We start from the raw sequence: 27848 nt of genomic DNA, 5'->3' as shown, positions 1-27848 counted from the left end.
GAGCAAAGTCAAACTCTGAAAAGATCAGATAAACCTTACTGAATAAATGGTCGGAATAAGCGACCAAAATTGAGGTCATCCAAAACACAATTTAATGCCACGAGTGCTAATATACTGAAGCAATGAGCTTCAATGGACTAAACAGCCTTTGCTCAAATCAGTTACTTTAACTGCAGACTGTGCACAGCCTCGATAATTTTAGTATATATCTGAATACATCATACAAGGGTGGATTACTGCCCCAATTGTACTTGACATTTAAAATGTTGAAAAGATCAATTCCAATTAAGCAAATTCAACAACAAAGGCACAAAGTGAAATTATAGAATGCTGTTCCTGTAGAAGTGTTAAATTGTGGTTGGGTTAAAGAAAATCAAAAAGGTCAAGGAGCAGCTGCAATCATAATCTAGTCGTATTTCCCTCAGGTGAACCACCGTGTACAAAATAAAATGTCAAAGTAGCATGAGAAAAGTGATAGAGAACCTGCAGCTGAGGCCACCTTTGAACACTACATCACAACAGTTTGCCCAAGATGTCAAGTCAAAGCTGTAGTATATTAGAAAGGCAAGTTCAGCATTTCATATTGTTGCCTTGAGAGAAAAATCAGTAAATTGCCTGAACACATCCCCAAAGTTGCAATCTACATGCAATATGATTCCTTACAACAAAATTAATCCCATTACTAATGATCGGTCACATCTACTTTTCAATTCTAGGAGAAAATACCCACAATTGCTCATATGGCATTGTCAGAACTCCAGCCTATGCGTTATGCTTTGTGTAACAAGTCAGAACTCAAATTTTTTTTGTACTAGATGGAATCAAAGGTTATATATTTCAAAGTGTTATAGATCTTATCAAACTTTTCCTGCAATTCCAGTTTTAAAAAAGGATTAATTTCTTCTATCCTTGTAACTAGGCAATTCAGGCCTCAATCCTCAATATTATTTCCACTCTTGGCTTTAATATAATAAAATCCATACTGAAGCAGTTCCACCGAGCAAGGTCTAGTTCATATTGATATATTGCTTTTGAAGCATGGATTTTTTTTTTTAAAGTATGCAGATAAAATAGCTAAAACGAAGACTGAAATGCATGTTTCACATTTAGGAGATTAAGAAAAAAAAATAGCATTCAAAGTAATTTTGTTGGCCAGATTTCCTGCAAGTTCACAAGACATTTGTTACCTTCCTAACCCAGAGTGCACTATAGTCTAATTACTTATACGATCTATAGATTGCGGACATTTACCCTAGTTTTTTTTTTCACCTAGTCATTTGCCACTAATAATCTTTCCAGAAGACCTCAGTTGGAAGAAGGCCAAGATTGAAACTGGTTTCTACATCGAGATGAGGTTACAAAATTCAATACTGCAAACATAATGGAAGACTGTTCAACAGGTTATAGTGGAGCATAACTAGGTCACAGTTCAACATTGGACAGAAACAACTTCCATTTGCTCCTATCATTTGATGAATTTAGATGACTTCCGAAACCAGCACCAAATAAAAAAGAAACCCATGCCAGGGATTGGTTTTATCACTTGTTTTGCAAACTGCTGGCACCACAACTTTGCAACCTACATAGCCATTATCCCAATGTTTCGGCAGGGATGAGAGAAATACGTTGTTTACTGGAACTCTACAGCAGCTACACCGACCTAACATTTGATGAGAGTGAATTTTCCTCTTGGGTAAGCACCGTGTAGACATAGTGCCAAGTTCAGGGTGCTCGAACTAGATATTCCCCAACAGTCTTGAAGTCTGGTGACCAAAGTCCAATCATCTTATAAGCTTTCATAAGCAGCCTGAATGGAGCTTGCAAGTAAATTACAACTACAAAAATAGTTAAGCTTCCTACAACTGTGACTACACTTCAAAAATATTTAATTCAATTTAAAGCCATTTGTGAATGATACTATAAACATGCAAGTCCTTTCTAAATGCACTGTCTGTACCTGAGCCACAGCTTTGACGCCTCATTTGTGCCAAGTTATCTGATCTCCAAATGACATTAAAACTTACTACTAAAGGTTTTCAAAAGTATATATTTTTTATATATGGGGAGAGGTGGGAGAAAAAGAAACAAGTCAACCAAGGTTTCCATCCAACTAGTTTCCTGGTAGTCCTGCTATCCAGCGTGGACAAAGAATGCCAAGTTAAACTGTGATGACTCGTTGCTTAAATAGCCTGCCAGCATTTATCATAAAGATTAGCCACTTGGGCAGGGGATGCAAATTCCAGTTTCAGGAATACAAATAGAATTAATGGGTACATATGGTTTCTCCTCCCCCCTCGCCTTTCAAATGCACTATTTTAGTGTATTGTAAATTGGTACGTAGTCAGAGAAGCTTTACAGTTTACCTTTTTGTTCAAATGATTTAACCATACTTCAGGTATAATGACATTTCTTTACACACCCCCCCCAAATCCGTCCTCCTGCTGCAAGATATAACAAGTTACAAATTGAACAGGCAGAGTTACGTCATGCTATTTTGTCCACTAGCTATCTCAAACCAATAATTTCATGTTTGCCACTGGCCAATTTCTAAAAGCAAGTCTGTGCATGTTAATTTTGAAAATAAAGCCATTTTTTAAAGTTAATTAACAAGCATCAAGCCACCAAGATAGCAAATCAACATTCAGCAATAGCAGTTATCAACAATGTACTTTGTAGAAGGAACTGTGTTTGATGGCATGGCTTTTATAAATTTGGTTAAAAACCAAGTATTGACATGACATGTTAATGCTCATAAGAGTACTATGCACCTCAAATAAACTACCTCTATGTTTATCTCCCTGTTACCTGTGTGGTGGCTGAAAAGGTCCAAAGTGAAAAAGGATGCTACATCTGACTTCCTTCTTGCTGTCTCCATTACTTTTCTTATCTGACCCTAGTGCTCTCTCTGCGTTTCCACTGCCACTGTTCCCTTCACTGTAATTTGCAGAAGAGTTAACATGCTCAGGATCATTTATGCATACATCTTTCTACCCTTCACCTATAAAGATGTACATCAAGTGTATTAAAGCAAGATACCAAATCCTACAGCTTTTACTGCATTCTGAAACATAAATTTCAGACTTCAAATAACTTAACACAAGATGTTAAATGTCATTTTGCTTTGGAACACCAGCCTATCAAAACCATGACATCACAGATGTTGGAATGCAGCTTCACTCCCTACTCTTAAGTTGCCGATCTTGAGTATGCATTTCTAAGAGGCATACCAAGGAAAAACAACTAAATCTCTGGGCACATGTAACCAGCTGAAGCTGCATCAGCACATGACTTGAAGACAGGCCAGTCAGGCACCCTCTCACTGCAGGCAGTGTAGGCCTCAAGTACGAACTGATTTGTTAAATAAAAGTCAACTTCAGGTTTTTTGATGCACGTACAGAAGTAGTAAATTGAGGTTTGAAAAAGGTCCTTAATAAATGCAATCAAAACTCACTCAAATGCCAATTTATGCTACTCAATAGGTAGTTACATAACAAAATCAAAAAGCTAGAATTTGCATACAATTTACTTTTCTGTAGTTTGTAGTTCAATCTGCTCAGCACAATAAAGTATATTAGCTCAACGATCAAACTTTACCACTTGGTGGTGCTGTTACTAACACTAATTATACACTTTTGAGATTAGGTAGTTACATGTGTGGATCTGCTATGGACTACTGAGCAGGAAGATACTCTTAGCCCACATAATATACATGGAGAAATGCCCAGTGATACATTTTGGGAGGATAAGACAGACATACACTGGGGGAGAGGTGCAGACAAACTTCAGGGCTCAGATATACAAATCTAAGTGTGGAAGGTCAAGCTGATAAAATCAATTGAGCGGGTACAGAATTGACTTAATATATCAAGGATGAGGTGCTTTCATTGAGGGGAGGTGAGACTGGGGCTCTTTTCATTGTCAAAGGTCAAGAAGGAATCTCTGAAAAATGCTTGGTAATGTCGTAAATTGGGAAAAACTATTGGGTGGAACAAAAAAGGAGTGTTGTTAGGAGATAGCATGCCTTACCAAAAAGAGCACCTTGGGAGCCAAATCCACAGTAGCTTTTAAAAAGGAACTGCATCAATATTTGAAAAAAATGGAAAAGGCCAGTGGAATAGAAACAAGTTTATATCTTCATAAAACTAGCAGTACAGACTAACAGGCTGACTGACCTTCAAATGATTCACATGCTTCCTTCTCTCCTCCTAGAAGGCATACACTTAACCAAATCTAGAGAACTCCAACCAATGTTGGTGACGGTTTGGTCTTAGACACCCTCTAATTTGCACTGCGACTGTGAATATTCAACCACCTGAGACCATCCAGCTCAACAGCACAAAGAATCATTAAACATCACACAGCTTGTCCAATCAAGACAACCCTGTTCAGCCACGGTTTTCAAACTGGGATTCCAAAGGTCAGGCTTCTGTCCATCTCAAAACTTCTAAACCTTTCTGTATGCCGATTGAATAGACTATATTTGCAAGTCTGAATAAACTAAATTCCACAGTATTCTTCCCACTCTTTACTTTAGGTAGCTAGCATTGAGAAGTTATGAAGAGAAACTCCTGGAACATGTCAATTATTGGCAGAAATTTCCTCTCCGTTTGAGAACCAGTGTATTAGGAAAACAACTTCAAAGTTTATGTGGAACCAAGTGGAAAGCATCCCAGCTTTCAGTTGTAGAATTAGCCTTCCAGATCCATCCACAAGCAAAGCAGTGCCCCACAAGTACTGCAATCATCTGCCTCAGATATTAGATTACGAAGTCTGCCACAGGCGGTGGTGGACCCAGATTCAATCCTGTCAGCATGCAGATCAACGAGCTAACTCAGCCTCAAGAGATTATCTTACCCCCTTTCTGTTTCCTCACCCCAAATCCACCAGTCAATAGTGGGCCAAGTGAGCGCCAGTTTGGGCCATCAATAGATAAAGGGACAACGAACCCTTTAGTAGTCCCATGCCACCAAGAGTACATTGCCATCATTCTGACCACAATATAGCCTACTGAACAATGGTTCTACTAGTTTCAGCTATTCAGCTACAGCTGCTTGCCTCTCTTTACCCAGTCATGGCAAATATCAAACTCTGCATATACAGGCATGCAGTTATTATAGCAAGTCTGTTTCCTCAACCCTATGACAGACATCGGAAGGAACAACGTAGGGCAATTCAAATGTGCCAGTAATATTCTAGGTGGGTAGAAGACAGTGGATGAATTTTCCCCATAAGGTTAAAGAACTAATTTCAAGAGCAGTGAAAATTGTGAAGCAGTGAATTTCTAGACTGTTCCCATCAGCATACGTAACGGATTCAGTAATTGATTCACCTTTTATCTGCATATCTAAGTAAATCCAATCAAGTATAGCACACTTACTTTTGACAAGATTCATACTGTACTGCTGCAGGATTTAAAGTATTGCAGAGATTTCATTGCCATACTGAGAATCAGGTTTTAAAAATAACTTGAGCATAAGGTTAAACTATACCAAGCACACAGGTAACTACTTAAAACATTTATAATGCAAAACCATGTTAAATTTAACAGCCCTACAAGAATATGCAGTAAGATGTGCCACTAGTGTTCAATTCAGGCCTCAAACTAAATGGATGAGATTTTAAAAAAGTGGATTTTTTTTCCAAAGTTTGCATCAGCACATAGGCAGCAAATATTCTTTTGATCCATGTGCCATTGTGTAAAAGGAATTACTTTATAGTGAAGTCTTGAAAATTTCATGAAAACAGATTAGACATTAGCAAATGAAGCAAAGCATATTTCACAACTTTCAAAATATTGCATGTGAAATGTCCCATGATTACCAAAACAACTTAGCAACCTTCAACTAAAAAGTAGCAAACACCAATAATTTCTAACCAAAGATCAAATTTTCCTCATTTAATAACTGCATTTGGGAGCCATTAAAATCTGGCCTCTAGGGCCAGGTCATATTGAATTTATAATCCAAAAAGATGCACGCTGGCACAGAAGTGCAGTTTCTAAAAGTTCCCAACTATTGCAATCCAGTACAGAGGAACTGTTGGTATTACTTACCCCAAAGGTTTTGGCTTGTGCGTATCTAACGAATGTAACTGACATCTTTTGTTCTTTTTACTTTTAGGAATTGCATCGATTGTCTCATTTAGTTTGGACCTAAGAAGAAATTGTTCTTTACAGTAAGTTCTGAATATTCATCGACAAATCAGAAACATTCTCCAATACTAGTGAAACTTCTGTGGTGCTGTACACAGGTAGTCCAGGACTTCTCTATATTGGATTACTTATCTTATATACACTATCCTGTTTCAAATTTCTCCAGCGGTTACCTTGGTTGGGACTCATTGGATAGGCAAAAAAACTGGGCCTAAAATAACTTACTTTTTCTTGGCATGCCTGTCCTCCTGCAATCTTTCATTAGCTAAAATGCAACTATATGTATAAACACTAAGACAAAGGTCAGGCTTCAATATATGGAGTAAAAGAGAAAAAGCAGGCAAGGAACCTTTTTTGAAAAGCTCCCTAACCTTCAACTGCAAAGCAAATAAACAGGTTACTAAAGGTCAGGGAAAGAGAAGTCCTACGCCTTCAAAACATAGGGAGGCCTCTGGCTAATATGATTGTACATTTATTTGAAGAGTTATATATTTAGCCAAGTCAAATAAAAGGACAGCTTAAATCATTTTGAAAATGGACATTCAACCAATAGTCAGCAACCTTTAAATGGTCACTTTCAGCTGAACCTTTGTCAGTCTATTTCAATGAATCCAGTTAAGGTGCTCATTTCAGCTAATAAATTTGTAACAAAAAATTTTTTTAAAATTCTAATTTAAATATTCAAGATCTGATTATACTTCAAATGATCCGACTGGTCTAGCCACCTCTGCTTCACTGCAGACAAGGTGACAACAAAGCATCAGTGATTTTAAAAGCACAGTCACATAGCTTCAAGTTCACTAATAAGCTTGATCAAGACAAAACCCATGGACTCATTTCCAAGAAAGATGCATGTATTATTAAATGAACTTTAGTTGAAATTAAGCACAATGCTACAGTATTTTGGAACTGAGCTCAGCTTAGAAAAGTGACATACACCCTGGGCGCAGTCCACTGTCTTTCAAGACAGACAGATGCCCGACTACTATCCCTTAATGATCCTGTTCCCACACCAGACTTACTTTTCTTGATGTGCCTGTAAAACAGTACTGTTTTGTTTTATGTTCCTTGATATTTAAATTTAATAGTACCCCTTTGCCGTGCTAATTTTTTTTTCACTTCTCTCCTAATCTCTTCATACTTTCACCATGCACTCTTCTGCTGCCTATGTACTTAATGTATGCTTCTTTATGAACCCTCGATTGTTCCCTTACGTCTTTATTCACCCGTGCAGTCTCACTAAGGTTTAGACTTTCCTTTTAGTGGAATACATTTTTCCGGCATTCTTTTGAACAGTTTTAACTGTTTCCAATTGTTGTTCTACATCGTTAGCCAATATTGTTGCCCATTTTATTTTCCCAAGTTGTAATCGCAGCCCCTCAAAATCAGCTTTTCTCCAATCCATTAACCTGATTTTTGTCATACGCCCTTCTCTATCATAAAGTGTATATTATGATCACTAGTGCCTAGATGTTCCTTTACTTTTATTTCTGTTATCTGCTCTGGTCCATTCCCCATTACTAGATCCAATAGTGAAGCTTCTCTGGTTCAGCTTTTTACATATTGTGTTAGAAAGGAATCCTGTATACCTACTCCATTCCCTTATTCCTTTACCTACCTCTTCTGTCCAAGTAATATCAGGGTAGTTGAAATCCCCATGATTCCTTTTAACAATTCCCTAATTTGTCTACATATTTCTTCCTCCACCTCCCTTCCACTATTAGTCAGAACTATAGACTACATCTTATTAGTGTCATTGATCCTTTATTGATTTTATCTCTATCCATATGAATTCTATTTTTATCTTGCTGATAAGAATGTCCCTTTCTTCCACTGCCATTGTTATCCCCAATAAGTACAGCTACTCCACTTCCCCTTCTCCCCCACCCACATCTTTTCTAAATACATTATACTCTGCAATGTTTAAATACCAGTCCTGATTTTTCTGTAGCCACATCTCAGTAATCACTACATACATAATGAGTAGGCCATTCAGCCCCTCAAACCTGCCCCGCCATTCAATAAGATCATGGCTGATTTGCCCCAGACCTCAACTCCTCTTTCATGCCAGCTCCTCATGGCCCTCAACTGATATTTCAAACACCTATCTACCTCTTTAAATACTTTGTGATCTAGCATCCACAACTCTCTGGGGTAGAGAATTCCAGACATTCACTACCGTAAGAAATTCCTTCACATCTCAGTTTTAAATGAGTTTCTTCTTATTCTATAATTATGTTCCCTAGTTAGAGATTTCCTCCACTAGCGGAAACATCTTCTCAACATCTACCCTGTCAAGCCCCCTCAGAATCTTGTACATTTCAATAAGATCACCCCTCATTCTTCTAAACTCTAATGAATAAAGGCCTAACCTGTTTAGCCGTTCTTGATAAGTCAACCCCTTCATCCCAGGAATCAGCCTAGTGAATCCCTTTTGAACTGCCTCCAATGCCAGTATATCCTCTCAAATACGGGGACCAAAACTGTACGCCGTACTCCAGGTGCGGCCTAATCAACACCCTCTACAGTTGTAACAAGACTTCCCTATTTTAAAACTCCAACCCCCTAGCAATAAAGGCCAAAATTCCATTTGCCTTAATTATTTGCTGCACCTGCATGCTAACTTCGTGCGTTTCATGCACAACATGTACAGCGGCTTTTTTCGGGAGCTGATAGCTGTTAGCTCGCTCGCTCGCACTGAGAGGTCAGTTTCAGTTTAAAGTTAAAGTTAATTACCTTTTGTTTCGGCGGACCAGGGGACTGCTGGGTAAGTGAGGTTACATATTTGGGCGGTTGCTTTACCCGAAACACTACTCGGGTAGTGTCTCCCACCCATCCTCCTCCTCTAACCAAAAAAAAAAGGACTCTAGTGTGTTGATAAGGTAAGCTTTTTATTTAAAAAGTTCTGTCCGTCGGATTGATAAGCTAACAAGTTTTGACTTTTTTTTTGGTTTTTCAGTAGATTTGTTGGGAATTTAGAATAGAGGGAATGGAGGTTAAGGTAGTTGAATGTTCCTCCTGCAGAATGTGGGAGGTAAGGGTCGCCAAGAGTGTCCCTGCTGACTGCATCTGCGGGAAGTGCACCCAACTCTAGCTCCTCGAGAACCGCGTTTGGGAACTGGAGCTGGATGAACTTCGGATCATTCGGGAGGCGGAGGGGGTTATTGAGAGGAGTTATAGGGAGGTAGTCACACCTCAGGTAAAAGTAGGTAGATGGGTTACCGTCAGGGGAAGGAGAGGGAACCAGCAGGCAGTGCAGGGATCCCCTGTGGCCGTTTCCCTCAACAACAGGTATACCGTTTTGGATACTGTTGCGGGGGGACGACTTACTAGGGGTAAGCAATGGGGTACAGGTCTCTGGCACAGTCTGTCCCTGTTGCTCAGAAGGGAAAGGGGAAGAGGAGCAGAGCAGTAGTCATTGGGGACTCCATAGTTAGGGGAACAGACAGGAAGTTCTGTGGGAACGAGAGAGACTCACGGTTGGTGTGTTGCCTCCCAGGTGCCAGGGTTCGTGATGTCTCGGATCATGTTTTTGGGATCCTTAAGGGGGAGGGGGAGCAGCCCCAAGTCGTGGTCCACATAGGCACCAACGACATAGGTAGGAAGAGAGATGGGGATTTAAGGCAGAAATTCAGGGAGCTAGGGTGGAAGCTTAGAGCGAGAACAAACAGAGTTGTTATCTCTGGGTTGTTGCCCGTGCCACGTGCTAGCGAAGCGAGGAATAGAGAGAGAGAGGAGTTGAACACGTGGCTGCAGGGATTGTGTAGGAGGGAGGGTTTTGGTTTCCTGGTTAATTGGGGCTCTTTCTGGGGTAGGTGGGACCTCTACAAACAGGATGGTCTTCACCTGAACCAGAGGGGTAGCAATATCCTTGGGGGGGGGGGAAAAGAGATTTGCTAGTGCTCTTCGGGGGGGTTTAAACTAATTCAGCAGGGGAATAGGTTATAAATTGTAGTTCCAGTGTACAGGATGTTGAGAGTAGTGAGGTCAGGGATAAGGTTACAAGGACACAAGAGGGCACTGGCAAGCAAGAACTTGGTTTCAAATGTGTCTACTTCAACGCCAGGAGCATCCGGAATAAGGTGGGTGAGCTTGCAGCATGGGTTGGTACCTGGGATCTCAATGTTGTGGCCATTTCGGAGACATGGGTAGAGCAGGGGCAGGAATGGATGTTGCAGGTTCCGGGATTTAGATGTTTCAGTAAGAACAGAGATGGTGGTAAAAGGGGGGGGGTATGGCTTTGTTAATCAGGGAGGGTAGTACAGCGGCAGAAAGGACGTTTGAGGACTCCTCTACTGAGGTAGTATGGGCCGAGGTTAAAAACAGGAGAGGAGAGGTCACCCTGTTGGGAGTTTTCTATAGACCTCCGAATAGTTCCAGAGCTGTAGAGGAAAGGATAGCGAAGATGATTCTCGACAGGAGCGAGTGTAACAGGGTAGCTGTTATGGGGGACTTTAACTTTCCAAATATTGACTGGAAATACTATAGTTCGAGTACTTTAGATGGGTCAGTTTTTGTCCAGTGTGTGCAGGAGGGTTTTCTGACACAGTATGTAGACAGGCCAACCAGGGGCGATGCCACATTGGATTTGGTACTGGGTAATGAACCCGGCCAGGTGTTAGATTTAGATGTAGGTGAGCACTTTGGTGATGGTGATCACAATTCGGTTAGGTTTACCTTAGCGATGGGCAGGGACAGGTATACACCGCAGGGCAAGAATTATAGCTGGGGGAAAGGAAATTATGATGCGATTAGGCAAGATTTAGGATGCGTAGGATGGGGAAGGAAACTGCAGGGGATGGGCACAATAGAAATGTGGAGCTTATTCAAGGAGCAGCTACTGCGTGTCCTTGATAAGTATGTACCTGTCAGGCAGGGAGGAAGTTGTCGAGCGAGGGAGCCGTGTTTACTAAAGAAGTTGAAGCGCTTGTCAAGAGGAAGGCGGCGGCTTATGTTAGGATGAGACGTGGAGGCTCAGTTAGGGCGCTTGAGAGTTACAAGCTGGCCAGGAAAGATCTAAAGGGAGAGCCAAGAAGAGCGAGGAGAGGACACAAGAAGTCATTGGCGGATAGGATCAAGGAAAACCCTAAGGCTTTCTATAGGTACATCAGGAATAAAAGAATGACTAGAGTTAGATTAGGGCCAATCAAGGATAGTAGTGGGAAGATGTGTGTGGAATCAGAGGAGATAGGGGAAGCGTCAAATGAATATTTTTCGTCAGTATTTACAGTAGAGAAAGAAAATGTTGTCGAGGAGAATACGGAGATACAGACTACTAGGCTAGATGGGATTGAGGTTCACAAGGAGGAGGCGTTAGCAATTTTGGAAAGTGTGAAAATAAATAAGTCCCCTGGGCCAGATGGGATTTATCCTAGGATTCTCTGGGAAGCCAGGGAGGAGATTGCAGAGCCTTTGTCCTTGATCTTTATGTTGTCATTGTCGACAGGAATAGTGCCGGAAGACTGGAGGATAGCAAATGTTGTCCCCTTGTTCAAGAAGGGGAGTAGAGACAGCCCTGGTAATTATAGACCTGTGAGCCTTACTTCAGTTGTGGGTAAAATGTTGGAAAAGGTTATAAGAGACAGGATTTATAATCATCTTGAAAAGAATAAGTTCATTAGCGATATTCAGCACGGTTTTGTGAAGGGTAGGTCGTGCCTCACAAACCTTATTGAGTTTTTCGAGAAGGTGACCAAACAGGTGGATGAGGGTAAAGCAGTGGATGTGGTGTATATGGATTTCAGTAAGGCGTTTGATAAGGTTCCCCACGGTAGGCTATTGCAGAAAATACGGAAGTATGGGGTTGAAGGTGATTTAGAGCTTTGGATCAGAAATTGGCTAGCTGAAAGAAGACAGAGGGTGGTGGTTGATGGCAAATGTTCATCCTGGAGTTTAGTTACTAGTGGTGTACCGCAAGGATCTGTTTTGGGGCCACTGCTGTTTGTCATTTTTATAAATGACCTGGATGAGGGTGTAGAAGGGTGGGTTAGTAAATTTGCGGATGACACGAAGGTCGGTGGAGTTGTGGATAGTGCCGAAGGATGTTGTAGGTTACAGAGGGACATAGATAGGCTGCAGAGCTGGGCTGAGAGATGGCAAACGGAGTTTAATGCGGAAAAGTGTGAGGTGATTCACTTTGGAAGGAGTAACAGGAATGCAGAGTACTGGGCTAATGGGAAGATTCTTGGTCGTGTAGATGAGCAGAGAGATCTTGGTGTCCAGGTACATAAATCCCTGAAAGTTGCTACCCAGGTTAATAGGGCTGTTAAGAAGGCATATGGTGTGTTAGCTTTTATTAGTTGGGGGATCGAGTTTCAGAGCCACGAGGTCATGCTGCAGCTGTACAAAACTCTGGTGCGGCCGCACCTGGAGTATTGCGTGCAGTTCTGGTCACCACATTATAGGAAGGATGTGGAAGTTTTGGAAAGGGTGCAGAGGAGATTTACTAGGATGTTGCCTGGTATGGAGGGAGGTCTTATGAGGAAAGGCTGAGGGACTTGAGGTTGTTTTTGTTAGAGAGGAGGAGGAGGAGAGGTGACTTAATAGAGACATATAAGATAATCAGAGGGTTAGATAGGGTGGATAGTGAGAGTCTATTTCCCCGGATGTTGATGACAAACACGAGGGGACATAGCTTTAAGTTGAGGGGTGATAGATATAGGACAGATGTTAGAGGTAGTTTCTTTACTCAGAGTAGTAGGGGCATGGAACACCCTGCCTGCAACAGTAGTGGACTCGCCAACTTTAAGGGCATTTAAGTGGTCATTGGATAGACATATGGATGAAAATGGAATAGTGTAGGTCAGATGGTTTCACAGGTCGGCGCAACATCGAGGGCCGAAGGGCCTGTACTGCGCTATTATGTTCTATGTTCTAACACCCAGATCCCTCTGAACTGCATTTTTTGAAGTCTCTCTTCATTTAAATAATAGACTGCCTTTTGATTCTTCCTCCCAAAGTGCATTACCTCACACTTTCCTACATTAAACTCCATCTGCCAAGTTTTTGCCCACTCAACCTATCTATATCCCCTTGCAGATTACTCATGTCCTCATCACATGCCCTCTCACCTATTTTTTGTATTGTCATCAAATTTGGATATATTACACTCTGCCCCCTCCAAGTCATTAATATAGATAGTAAATAATTGAGGCCCTAGGATTGATCCTTGTGGCACTCCACAAGTTACGTCTTTCTAACCTGAAAAAGACCCATTAATCCCGACTGTCTTCTGTGAATTAACCAATCCGCAACCCATGCTAATAAATTATCCCCAATACCGGGAACTCCTATCTTGTGCAATAATCTTTTGTGACACCTTATGAAATGCCTTCTGGAAATCCAAATACACAATATCTACCAGTTCCCTTTTATCAACTCTGTTTGTTATATCCTCAAAGAACTCCAGCAAATTTGTGAAACATGATTTCCCTTTCACAAAACAATGTTGAGTCTGTTTGACTAAGTTAAGCTTTTCTAAATGTCCTATTTCTTCCTTAATAATGGACTCTAGCATTTTCCCAACAACCAATGTTAGGCTGACTGGCCTATAGTTTCCTGCTTTTTGTCTCCCTCCCTTTTTGAACAGGGGCGTCACATTAGCAGTTTACCAATCTGCTGGGACCCTCCCAGAATCCAGTGAGTTCTGGAATATTTTGACCAATGCCTCCACTATCTCTGCAGCCAATTCCTTTAAAACCCTTGGATGCAGGCCATCAGGTCCTGGCGACTTGTCTGCCTTTAGTCCCATTAGTTTGTCAAATACTTTGTCCCTTGCGATAGAGACTGTTACAAGATCTTTCTTCCCATTCGCTCCTTGCATGTCTGATATCTATGGAATGTTTATAGTGTCCTCCACCATGAAGACCGATGCAAAATATTGGTTTAAATTATCTGCTATTTCCCTGTTCCCCATCATCAATTCTCCAGTCGCATCCTCCAAGGGTCCCACGCTCACTTTAGCTACTCTCCTTTTTATATACCCGTAGAAGCTCTTGCTATTTGTTTTTATATTTCTTGCCAATTTACTTTCAATCAATTTTCTCCCTCTATTAGCTTTTTAGTCATCCGATGCCGGTTCCTAAAAAATTCCCAATCCTCTGGCATACCACTAGCTTTCGCCGCTTTGTATGCCTTAGTTTTTGATTGGATACTCTCCTTGACCGCCTTTGTTAATCACGGGTAGTTCATCCTTCTCGAGTCCTTTTTGACAGGGATAAAATTTTGCTGAGCGTTATGCAATATCTGCTTAAATGTCTGCCACTACTCATCCCCTGACCTTCCCAGCCCGCTTTAGACAACTCTTTTTTCATACCTCCGTATTTGCCCTTGTTTAAGTTGAGGACGCTGGTTTGAGACCAGAGTTGCTCGCCCTCAAACTAAATTTAAAATTCTACCATGTTGCGATCGCTACCACCTACAGGATCCTTAACTACGATATCCCTTATTAATCCGACCTCAATACACATTACTAGATCTAAAATAGTCTGTTCCTGGGCAGGTTCTGCAACATATTGCTCTGAACAATCCCTGATGCACTCTACAAATTGGTCTTCCATGTTACCTCGGCCAATCTGATTTGTCCAGTCAATATGCAGATTAAAATCCCCCATGACAACTGTAGCGCCCTTCTTACACACCTCCATTATTTCCAGATTTATGCTTTTTCCTACAGTGAGGCAACTCTTCGGGGGACTATAGACGACTCCCACCCATGACTTCTACCCCTACGTTGTTCCTCCCAACACTATTGCCTCCAGCTTCCCTTTTTAGTATGGATACGGTGTACATCGCTGTACAGACATTAACTCACTTTTAAATAGGATTTCCTCACTATGTTTAACCATCCTTTCCTGTTCTATAACTACTTATTCCTTTGCCAATGCCCTCCCTTAATTCTTTTCTAAGCTCTTTCCAGTTTTGTTTACATTTAGGCTGCTTATGTAGCTTGTAGATCCCCTCACCCATCTAACAAGTTTAAAGCCTGTGTCACCTCCATATTCACTCTTTCTGCTTTAATATGGGCCCACCCCAGTTCAGGTGGAGCCTGTCTTATCAGTAAAGCTCCTTCCTGTCCCAGAACTGGTGCCAGTATTCCATGAAAAAGGAAACCCTCTTTCCCACACCAGCCCTTTAGCCACATGCTAATTCTCATCTGTCTGCTCCTATGCCAATTTGCACCTGACTCAGACAAGAATCCAGAGATTACTACCCTCAAAGTATTTTTTTTTAAAATTTAGAGCGGCAGGAAATCACATTATAAATATTTTACAATGATTTTATAAGTAAAACAGGCTACTTATGGAAATAAAAATCCAACTTAAAAGGAATTCACCTACCCATGCACGTAAAATAACGTGTACAGCTTTTTTGCATCCGTCATGCAGGCACGAGTTACCGAAAGAACTCCTGTGGGCCCCACTGAAAGTGGTTCCAAGGCTGGATTGCCAGATTCTACCAGCTGAGAGAAAAGACGCTCTACGCTGCGTCGACATCCAACACATGGAACAAGCTGAGAAAGTGCACTGAAGACTTCACGGGATGTTACCATCATAGCAATGTTAAGGTCTTGCTGTTTGAGCATGCCATGTTGCTGAAACAAAATAGTTTAAATCTTAATTGTGATATATAAACATATCTAGAACACAAATGCAAGAAATCTTGATAAAGGCAAACTCCTGTTAAAAATGCCATTTCCTTTGAATTAAGATGTTTGCATTTTCAGCTACTAAACTTAAATTTTAATATGCACTACAGATTCTAGACCCTTGTCTCAGCTCTCTTCAACTACAACCAAGAACTAGCAATCTGAGGAAAATGCAATTACAATTTGGAATGACTGAAAATGGTACATGTATGAAGTAGGAACTGGTAAACAATAGATTACCCAGCTTTATGCACATGTAAGCAAACTATGGAGGGTTGGAGAAGTAGAACAAAGAAGAAAGTTACAGCACAGGAACAGGCCCTTCGGCCCTCCAAGCCTACGCCGCTCCAAATCCTCTATCTAAACCTGTCGCCTATTTTCTAAGGGTCTGTATCTCTTTACTTCCTGCCCATTCATGTATCTGTCTAGATACATCTTAAAAGACGCTATCGTGCCCGCATCTACCACCTCCACTGGCAATGCGTTCCATGCACCCACCACCCTCTGCGTAAAGAACTTTCCACACATATCCCCCCTAAACTTTTCCCCTTTCACTTTGAACTCGTGACCCCTAGTAACTGAATCCCCACTCTGGGGAAAAAGCTTCTTGCTATCCACCCTGTCTATACCTCTCATGATTTTGTACACCTCAATCAGGTCCCCCCACAACCTCCGTCTTTCTAATGAAAATAATCCTAATCTACTCAACCTCTCTTCATAGCTAGCGCCCTCCATACCAGGCAACATCCTGGTGAACCTCCTCTGCACCCTCTCCAAAGCATCCACATCCTTTTGGTAATGTGGCGACCAGAACTGCACGCAGTATTCCAAATGTGGCCAAACCAAAGTCCTATACAACTGTAACGTGACCTGCCAACTCTTGTACTCAATACCCCGTCCGATGAAGGAAAGCATGCCGTATGCCTTCTTGACCACTCTATTTACCTGCGTTGCCACCTTCAGGGAACAATGGACCTGAACACCCAAATCTCTCTGTACATCAATTTTCCCCAGGACTTTTCCATTTACTGTATAATTCACTCTTGAATTGGATCTTCCAAAATGCATCACCTCGCATTTGCCCTGATTGAACTCCATCTGCCATTTCTCTGCCCAACTCTCCAATCTATCTATATTCTGCTGTATTCTCTGACAGTCCCCTTCACTATCTGCTACTCCACCAATCTTAGTGTCGTCTGCAAACTTGCTAATCAGTCCACCTATACTTTCCTCCAAATCATTTATGTATATCACAAACAGTGGTCCCAGCACGGATCCCTGTGGAACACCACTGGTCACACGTCTCCATTTTGAGAAACTCCCTTCCACTGCTACTCTGTCTCCTGTTGCCCAGCCAGTTCTTTATCCATCTAGTTAGTACACCTTGGACCCCATGCGCCTTCACTTTCTCCATCAGCCTACCATGGGGAACCTTATCAAACGCCTTACTGAAGTCCATGTATATGACATCTACAGCCCTTCCCTCATCAATCAACTTTGTCACTTCCTCAAAGAATTCTATTAAGTTGGTAAGACATGACCTTCCCTGCACAAAACCATGTTGCCCATCACTGATAAGCCTATTTTCTTCCAGATGGGAATAGATCCTATCCCTCAGTATATTTTCCAGCAGCTTCCCTACCACTGACGTCAGGCTCACCGGTCTATAATTACCTGGATTATCCCTGCTACCCTTCTTAAACAAGGGGACAATATTAGCAAGTACTTAATCCCTTTCATCCATTAAATACGGAATTTGTAATCATTAAAAAAAATCCCTCGAGTCTAATTCATTTGTAAAGCTCCAACGGGTTTTTGATATGAACTAAGGCTCAAGTTATTTACAAAGACACAGCCTGCTTCCAATGCTTATATCAGGAAGTTTGAGGTAATGGGGCAAAGAGGGAAGCGTCATGTTGGTGATATAGCCATTGAAAGTTGTCGGTCAACAACCTAGGATAAAAGGCAATCCATTATTACAGTAGGACATTCATACAAGATGGTGCTTAATCCTGCATTCAAATCATGGACAGTCTGATAGAAATTTATTAGCAGTAGCAAGTTAACCATATTGACCAACTCCTTGACCAGAGAGGGGTCAGAATTCAAGTGACTACCACTTCCTGTGGGTTTGAAGAACAAAAAAATAAAGTTACACATTCAAGGTCAGCAGGTGAGATCCAAGAGGTGCAAGGCCTAGGCAGTTTGCCTTAATAAAGCCAACCAGGCTCAGTTTATTTCTCTGATTCTCATGTCAAGACTGACCAAAAGAAAGCATATTCAGCCTACAAACCGTGACTGGGTGCAATAATTATTTTTTTTATAGAGTTAACGTGAAATTTGTTATAACTTGTTATTCAGCATGTTCATTGTAAATAAAACAGCTTCAGTGTTCAGATTCTGCCTTATGTCACTAAAGTGTTAACAGTCCACCTGCCAGAAGATTAGAAACTTCCACATCAGTGCACATTCTGATAAAGAGGGGTCATGCTATCAAATAACTGGAATACTGGGCGGTTTGGGTGAGCTCCTAAACATGAGAAATAGGATCTTATGGGAGTGACCAGCACCACTGAACCTGGAAGAACATCCAAGGCAAACCAAAATATGTAGTATAAAAAAAAAGAAAAGGCACATCGGTCTTGTATATCCAAAATTGCTAGCATACAACTACATTCTGAGAACTATCGAGTACTACTTACCTGGTAGATTAATGCAGATGTTTATCACCCTTCAAGTTAAAAAAAAACTTTCCTACGTTTAATTATACCCCAAAAAGTTAAAAATCTACATCTTCTGGCCTTACTGACGGATACTGATTTAGTCCTTTATATATCCAACCAACTTCCTAACCCCAACCTTTAACCTTCTATGCTCCAGAAGGTAGAACTTCAGATTTCCTGAACATTACTGAGAGCTCACTCGTGTTGCTCTTCTCTGTAGGGAGTATAATAACCTCTTTTTATAAGAATGGTAACCAAAACTACATACAATACTTCAAAAATAGTGCATTATAATATATCAATAGCTATAGGCTTGCTGCTCAATGTTCTGTCTTTGTAACCAATATTCGCTGCGTTTAACTGCTTCCTTTCATTATTGCTACACTGAAAGTGATTCACATTCCTCCTGGGATCCTTTCCAAAACTAGTTTCTTTACATAACAAGGTTACTATTTCCACATAGACAATATTTTACAATTATTGCATTCTTTGATTTGCCTTTTCTTTAAACTCTTACTGCATCCTCAGTCATAGCTCCTTTTATCTTAGGGTCATGTAACAAGGTTTTATTTGGATCTGCATCCAGAAACAAGGGACCAAATATTAACTCATTAGTACTCCATTCAACCTTTTCCCTGCCAGACAGCTCATACAAGTATGCTTTTCTATGGTCTAATGATTTAGTTTTATTAAAGGTTTTTCCACACGAGTAGAGAATACGGACGTTAATGCTGTGTAGTTAACATGTTGCATCCAGTACAAAAGTTTCCAACAGCGTAAAACATAGCTCCATACCTGGCCAAACTGTTTCAATTGTGCACTGTTGACCTGGTGACCATCAAGGTTCAACATGTTATCGGAGAATTCCATTACCATCTGTAGGGAAAATTCAAGTCATTATAATGAAGAACTGGGTAAAATGCATGACATCTAAAAGCAATTGACAATCTGGTGGGGTGATTTTCTGGTTACTATTTATTAGAAACCTTACTCTACCAAACAGAAAAGCATTTAATGGTGTAGTACTCAGTTATATAATGTCTTTGCAGATACTACTCTGCAAGGATTTTTTTGTCCCTCAAGGCTTATTTCTACCCCAACTAGACCATTAACCTTTACCAGATAACCACACAAGTTTTTTTTTAATCTTTGAAAACCACAGTTGTCGAACTACATTAAAACAGAGTATCCTTTTCACAAGATGGAGAAGCAATGCTTGGTGTTAAGAATTCCTGGTTATTGCATTTATTGTTTAATGCTGTTAGTAGACACCTTGATTATGAAACATTAAATAGTCCACATTTGTCAATCCATCCTAGCTTTCATTTATTGAAAACTTTAATCAGTTTTATTTGATCTCCAGGCTAAATTGGCCTTAAGATTTTATGTCACCCGAATCAGATCTTAAGTAAAAATTTACCATTGCTAAATATTTAATCTAGAAATGGATCACCACAGCTTATTCTACACTCCTAAACAAAGTCACAGTAATTCTAATATACTTCAACTACATATTGTTGGAAGCACTCAAACGTGATAAGGCACTACATAAATGCAAGTCTTTCCTGGTGATCGCCGAAATTGCAAACTTGTTGGGGAGTGGGTAGAGAGGAGAAAAGAACAAGCCAAGAGTTTTGGGGGGCGGGGGGGGGGGAAAAAGACACTTATTCACACAATCCCAACTCAGGGTATGCACTAAATGCAAACAACTATACTGTTCTATAACTACGATAATTTAAGTCCATTCAGCAAAATCATCTTCCTCCCTTCTTTACAAGTGGGCATAACTGTCCTGGTTTGAGTTTCAGTCCCTTAATTCATCTCACTCTTAACAATGGATTGAGTGACACTACCCAGTTTACACTGCTAATTCTCAGTCAAGTGCTTGAGCAAATCCATTTTTGTACATTCAACAGAGTGACAACAAATTTAAAAGAGTTAACGTTTTACTTCCGCAATCTTGCTGCATAATATTTACAAAGTCAATGTACTTTATGTGGGTACCAATTCATAATATAAAATCTAGTCAAATTTAGCAGTTGGATTTCGGATTTAAATAATTATTAGGTCCACGCCAATTTCATTAGAATTCATTCCGGTGCATCATGAAAATCTTTTTTCCCCTCAAGTATAAAAGCTATGTACAACTTCTCTCGAAAATAATGTTTCTTCCCATTCTCAGTTGTCTGACCATCATCATTTCCAACAGGAAATATTTTTCTTCCCATTCATAGTTTGTACTCTAATAAATTAAACTAGTCCAACTCATTAAACAAATTTTGGAAGTTCCAACAGGGCACACAGCTGTCAAATGTTAAAGTGCGTCAGTACAAGCGCAACTAGGAAGAAAAAAAAAGGTGCAACAAGTCAGCGCCCAGATCATATTAAGATGAACTGTCATGCTATTCACTGCTTCTGATAACACATTGCAGACCAGGTATTAGCCATAGACTGGTAGTTTTCTTCCCCCATTTGTGCGATATGGGCATCGCTGGCTAGGTCAGCATTTATTGCACATCCCTCAAGGTGGTGGTGGTGAGCTGCCTTCTTGAATTGCTGCAGTCCATGGGATATAGGTACACCAACAGTGCTATTAGGAAGGGAATTCCAGGATTTTGATCCAGCAACAGTGAAGAACAGCGATACAGTTCCAAGTCAGGATGGTGCGGCTTCGACGGGAACTTGCAGGTGGTGTTCCCATACATCTGCTGCCCTTGTCCTAGGTGGTAGAAGCCACGGGTTTGGAAGGTACTGTCGAAGGAGCCTTGGTGAGTTGCTGCAGCGCATCTTGTAGATGGTACACACTACTGCCACTGTGCAGTGGTGGATGGGGTGCCAATCATGCATGCTGCTTTGTCCTGGATGGTGTTGCGTTGTTGGAGAGTATTCCATCACACTCCTGACTTCTGCTTTGTAGATGGTGGACAGGCATTGGGGAGACAGGAGGCGAGTTACCCGCTGCAGAATTCCCAGCCTCTGACCTGCTCTTGTAGCCACAGCATTTGCATGGCTGGTCTACTTCAGTTTCCAGTTAATGGTAAACTCCAAAGCAGTGATTCAGCAATGGTAGTGCCATCGAACATCAAGCGGAGATGGTTAGATTCTCTCAAAGATGGTCATTGTCTCGCACTTGTGTGGCACGAATGTTGCTTGCCACTTAGCCCAAGTGTGAATGTTGTCCAGGGCTTGCTGCAGCTGGACACTGACTGCTTCAGTAACAGAGTCGCAAATGGTGAACATTGTGCAATCAGCAATCGTCCCCATTTCTGACCTTATGGTAGAGGGATGAAGCAGCTGAAGATAGCTGGGCCTAGGACTGTACCCTGAGGAAGTCCTGCAGTGATGCCCTGTGACTGAGATGATTGACCTACAACAACCATAACCATCTTCCTTTGTGCTCCAACCAGCGGAGAGTTTTCTCCCCAATTCCCATTGATTCCAGTTTTGCTAGGGCTCCTCGATACCATACTCAGGCAAATGCTGCTTTGATGTCAAGGGCTGTCACTCTCACCTCCAGTTCAGCTCTTTAGTCCATGTTTGAACCAAAACTGTAATGAGGTCAGGAGCTGAGTGGCCCTAGCAGAACCCAAACTGAGCAAGTTATTGCTGAGTAATTGCCACTTAATAGCACAGATGACACTTCCATCACATTGCTGATGATTGGGAGTAGACTGATTGGTAGTTGGCAGTGTTGGATTTATCCTGCTTTTTGTAGGCAGGACATAACCAGACAATTTTCCACATTGCCGGGTAGATCCCAGTGTTGTAGCTATATAGGAACATCTTGGCTCAAAGCATGGCTAGTTCTGGAGCACAAGTCTTCAGTACTATTGCCAGAATGTTGTCAGGGCCCATAGCCTTTGCAGTATCCAGTGCCTTCAGCTGTTTCTTGATATCACATGGAGTGAATCAGATTGGCTGAAGACTGGCATTGTGATACAGTGGATCTCAGGAAGAGACAGAGATGGATCATCCACTCGGCACTTCTGGTTGAAGATGGATGCAAATTCTTCAGCCTTGTCTTTTGCACTGATGTACTGGGCTGCCCCATCATTCAGGATGGGGATATCTGTGGAGCCTCCTCCTGTTAATTGTTTAAGTGCCCACCACTATTCACAACTGGATGTGGCAGGACTGCAGAGCTTAGATTCGATCCGTTAGTTGTGGGATCACTTAGCCCCATCAATAGCATGCCGACTCCACTGTTTGGCATGCTAGTCCTGTGTTGTAGCTTCACCAGGCTGAGCCCTCATTTTGAGGATTGCCTGGTGCTGTTCCTAGCATGCCCTTCTGCACTCTTCATTGAACCAGGGCTGGTCCTCCAGCTTGATGGCGATGGTAGAGTGGTGTTAATATCTTTTACCACTTGGACCAGACTTTGAATCCAGCCTAAGCTGATGGGATGAAAGTCACACGGTACCAGATGTTTAAAAGTCCCAAGCAATTAAGCAGCATCAATCCATTGCTTAATAAGCACAGCCCCTTAAGTTTACTGTAATTGGAAAGTGTCTTTAAAAAAGCCAAAAGGAGCACAAGCATGGGAATAGAAACATATAGGTGGAGTAACAGGTGCTCTTTTGTAATTGCAGATAACATAGCATATTTCCCTTTTTTAAGCTCAAGGATACCATAGCTATTTGTTAAGCCACTGCAGAAGCAATCACACTATACAGTACATATTTGTCTACTAAACCACCTGGAAAAACCCATAAATGAAGTTTAACATTTTACAGCAATTTCAGGTGGGCTTACAAATGCAGGACAAAGTTTTTTTTTAAATTCTCAGTATGTGAGCATCACCGGCAAAGCCAGAATTTGTTACAATCCATAACTGCCCTTGAGGTGGTAGTGGTAAGCTGCCTTCTTGAACCACTGCAATCCAAGTGGTATGGGTACACCCACAGTGCTGTTAGGAAGCGAGCTCCAAGCTTTTGACCCAGAGTGCAGGAACAATCATATAGTTCCACATCAGAATGGTGTGGCTTGGAAGGGAATTTGCAGGTGTCAGTATTCCTATATGACTGCTGCCCTTTTCTTTCTAGGTGGTAGAGTTTTCAGGTCTGGAAGGTGTTGAAGGAGCCTTGGCGAGTTGCTGCAGTGCATCTTGTAGATGGTACACACTGCTGGCACTGCGCACCAGTGGTGGAGGGAGTGATGAAGCGAGTTGCTTAGTCCTGGATCGCATTGAGCTTGAGTTTTGTTGGAGCTGCAATCATCCAAGCAAGTGGGCAGTACTCCATCACACTAAAAAAGCGAAATATTGAATTCCAAAACACCCGACTTGTCCTTGCAGATAGTGGGCAGGCTTGAGTCACAAGGTTAGTTACTCACTGCAGATTTCCCAGCCTCTGACCTGCTCTTCCAGCCACAACATTTATATGGCTGGTCCAGTTAGTTCCAAAATGTGTGTATTAAGTGGCAAAAGCACTGCCAAATAATAGACAAGGACAGTTATCTCAACTCTGTTGACCCTAGTGGCTACAATTATGGAAAAATACCTGGATAAATTTAATTGAACTTCTAAGTTTGATTTCGAGCACAAGGATAAAAGAAAAAAATTCAGCCCAAGTTCATCAACTGTGATATGAACTCCCAAACAGATGATTCTACCACCTCACCTGGAAATAATTCCAAAATGTTTATCCTCCTTTGAATAAAAGAGGATTATATTTTTAAATCAATCATTTCTTTTGCAATTTCACTGACCATAATTATACAGTATCCAGGTCGAAGCAGCACAATATAAAGCCTCATTGGCACTGAATGCATCCAGTCTGTTAACGCCCAGGTCGTCTTCAAAGTTTCTCAATACTAACTATTTGCCTCTATATAAAGAGGGAAAACTGGATGAATGGAAACTATAAAATTTGTACTTCAAGGGCAAACTAAAGCCAGCAGGATACAAAGATGGGGTTTAAACATTAAGTTTCGTGGAGAAGGCTTTGGCTCCTGGTCCCGGTCCCTCAAAGCCCTGAAATGCTCTTTAAATCCCTTCATGGCTGCTCCAATCCTAAAGCTCCAAACTCTGGCCTCTTGTGCATGCGCCCTTCCTTTTGTCACATCATTGATCTTGGCCTTGCATTCAGCTGCCTAGGCCCTACACTCCATAATTTCCTACCTTAAACCCCTTTATCACCTTCTCCTCAAAAACAAGCTTTAGTCACCTCTCAATATACTTGGTTTAGCATTCATATTCCTTCTTTATATCTTTCTGAAGCATCTTGGTACATTCTTTATACATTAAAACACTATAAATACAAGCGATTGATTGGGGGTGGTGGGGCAGGATAAGAGCCACAGAATCATTACAGCACAGGAGGCAGCCATTCGGCCCATCGTGTCTGCACCAGCTCTCCGAATGAGCAATTCACCAGTGCCATTTCCACTGCCTTCTCCCCATAACAGTGCACATTTTTAGGAAAATCCAATTCCCCTTTGACCGGCCCAATTAAACCTGCCTGCATCATACACTCTGGCAGCGCATTCTAGACCGTAACCACTCGCTGCCTGAAAAAAACTTTTCCTCATGTAACTTTTGCTTCTTTTATTATTTTAAATCTGTGATCTCGTTTTCAATCTTTCACAACTGAACAGTTTCTCCCCATCTACTCCGTCAAGGCCCCTCATGGTTTTGAATATCTCTATCAAAACACCTCTCAACCTTCTCTAAGGAAAAAGTCCCAACGTCTCCAATCTATCTTCATAACTGAAGTTCCTCACCCCTGGAACCATTCTTGTGAACCTTCTCTGCATTCTCTCCAATCCACTCACATCTTTCCTAAAGTACGGCATCCAGAACTGGGCACAATACTCCAGCCGAGGGCAAGCTAGTGTTTTATACAAGTTCAAGAGAATCTCCTTGCTTGTGTACACTATGCCCCTAATAAAGCGTAGGATACTAAAAGCTTTATTAACTACTCTCAACCTGCCCTGCCACCTTCAATGACTTATGCACAGATGCATCCAGATCCCTCTGCTCCTGCATCCCCTTTAGAGTTGTACCCTTTATCTTATATTGCCTCTCCATGCTCTTCCTACCAAAATGAATGACTTCAAATTTCTCCGCATTGAACTTCATCTTCCACTTGTCCGCCCATTCCACCAACTTGTCTACGCCCTTTTGAAGTTCTACAATACTCTCCTCACAGCTCACAATACTTCCAAGTTTTGAAATTTGTCATTTATATATAATCAGGAAGAGCAGGGGTCCCAACACTGACCCCTGGGGAGACAGTATTGTAGGATCTTGGAAATCCAAAAAAGCTATATTGTAGAGAATTCAACTTATTTGTAATGCCCTCAAAATAAGTGTCATTCAGGAATATTCCCATCTAAATTCATGTGGACTCTGCTCATTAAATTCTTAACTGAACAGATGCTCGCCCAATCTAGTCAAAAATAAATTAAGGGCAACGGGCCTCCAGCTATTTGGGTTCTATCTGGCCATCTTATAAAATACAGGCAAGCATGTTTGCTCACTTCCATACCTGCATATTTTCACTAGTTATTTTCCATCTAGAAAATAAAACAAATTCACCCTTTTTCCTTCAATTATTAACGCCTGCAACTTAACTACAAATAAATGTTTGAAATCATTTGTTCCAGGTTTGCCCCAATTCTGTAGGTTTACTACACATTGAGACAGCAATTAAGTTGAATTTTCATAATACAATGTAGAAGTTAAGTGCAGTACTTCCTAAAGATGAGATAACATGATAGCATACATTCTACTTAACGAAAAGATGCTTCAAATTTTTAAGCACTAAATTTCCAAAGTGTTATTTATAAAATTTAGTTTGTTGCAGTTAAAAATTATTTTAGCATAAAAACTTTGAACCAGGAAACTACTGTACATTTAAATTCTACAGATAATTCAGCATTAGCATACTAAGTGCTCAAGGAACCCACAACTGTACTCATCTTGTTCAAGACTAATCAATTTAGTAATGATTAAGTTGATTTTTAAAAAATCAAAAGGAACTTATCCAAGTCTGGAAAATGCTGTAGTGATGACATTGTGACCAATCCCAGAAAGGCACCAGATTATCCCAGCTAAACCACAATGTGAACACTCCATCTACTTGCATGCACTTTCTGCAAATGTTTATGGTGCTGAGCAGAAAGCCTAGCCAACTCCTCCACATCTTAATGGCACTGAGATCATGAAAAGACAGAAGCATGACATTTTATCCTAATACCTGGTTTTAATCTTCATATACTGTTTATCCACACTTGGAACTAGACAAAAAATGCACACGTTGGGGTGGGGGTTGGACGTTGGTGGAAGCAGAGTTCAGCAGATAGAAAATCGTCTCCAATAGGGTACAGAACTATGGCAATAAGCCAGATTCACAAGCATTTCTGCTATGATAAAGGTAGAACATAAGCTTCACAGTGTTAGAAATTTCAAGAAGCAAGCTCGGATCTTTGCATCAAAATCCATGAACACAGGGGGAAAAAAATCCTAAAGTGGGGCTTAAAAGCTCAGCCATACCATTAACAAATATCAATTACACAGCTAACGCCAGGAGTGAAACAACCATAATGAGCTGTCATATATGCTTAACACTTCCTGACCACCCCAGGAATGAGGTACCCAAACCAGAGTTAAGCATCTAAATGAGAAGAGTACAATGTCCTGACAGTTATACGTAATCATGAACGTTACATGTACTTCTACTGTAACAAAAATCCCAAACATGCTATGGTAAGTAACCTGTAGCCTTGCTCTTACCATATACACAATTAGCAACTGTGGAAAAAAAGGTTTAAATACCATAACAAAAATGTTAAATACTGCAAATGCTGGAAATCTTAAAATGTTGAAGACACTTAGCAGGTTAGGTAGCATGTGGAGAGAAACATGGGGTTAACATTTCAAAACATTAACCCCATGTTCTCTCTCCAAGATGCTGCCTGAACTGCTGAGTGTTTCCAGCATTTTCTGTTTTAACCTCAAAGATTTGATATGATGGAAAAAAAATTAGTTGCACAAAGGCAGTACTTTTGACTGCTGATATTCAAAATTCATATCACTCCTTTTAAAAAAAAAAAAATGCCCTTCTAAATCTAGCTGCAAACAGCAACATGGACCAAAGAAAGCCTTACTTTTGATTTTATCTAGTTTAGAGGTTCTCCCCTTAGCGCACTCCATTTATTTAATGGAAAAGATGGCCAGAAATGAACTGAGTGAAGTGGGGGGGGGGGGGGGGGGCAGAAGAGGTTAGGGAGGCAATCAGTAACCATAAAGGCCCTACAAAACAGTGGCTAGATTTCAATATAAATTCATTATTTGTGAAGCACTATTTCCTGAAGACATGAATAGTGC

General features: G+C 41.1%; 1 protein-coding gene across 3 annotated transcripts in view; it reads right to left on the bottom strand.

The window, feature by feature from the left end:
* ggnbp2 (gametogenetin binding protein 2) overlaps positions 1-27848 on the bottom strand; it is a 58490-nt gene that overhangs the window by 17360 nt on the left and 13282 nt on the right. For all 3 annotated transcript variants that reach the window (XM_068010326.1, XM_068010325.1, XM_068010324.1), the window contains exons 2-4: positions 19316-19396; positions 15490-15743; positions 6053-6151 (exon numbers count right to left, since the gene is read on the bottom strand). In XM_068010326.1, coding sequence (XP_067866427.1) covers positions 6053-6151; positions 15490-15743; positions 19316-19396 — 434 coding nt within the window. The remainder of the gene's footprint in view (positions 1-6052; positions 6152-15489; positions 15744-19315; positions 19397-27848) is intronic.

This window comes from Heterodontus francisci, chromosome 30 (genome assembly GCF_036365525.1).
Source record: "Heterodontus francisci isolate sHetFra1 chromosome 30, sHetFra1.hap1, whole genome shotgun sequence".
In the NCBI taxonomy this organism is placed as follows: Eukaryota; Metazoa; Chordata; class Chondrichthyes; order Heterodontiformes; family Heterodontidae; genus Heterodontus; species Heterodontus francisci.
This window is presented reverse-complemented; position numbering and strand designations above follow the sequence as displayed.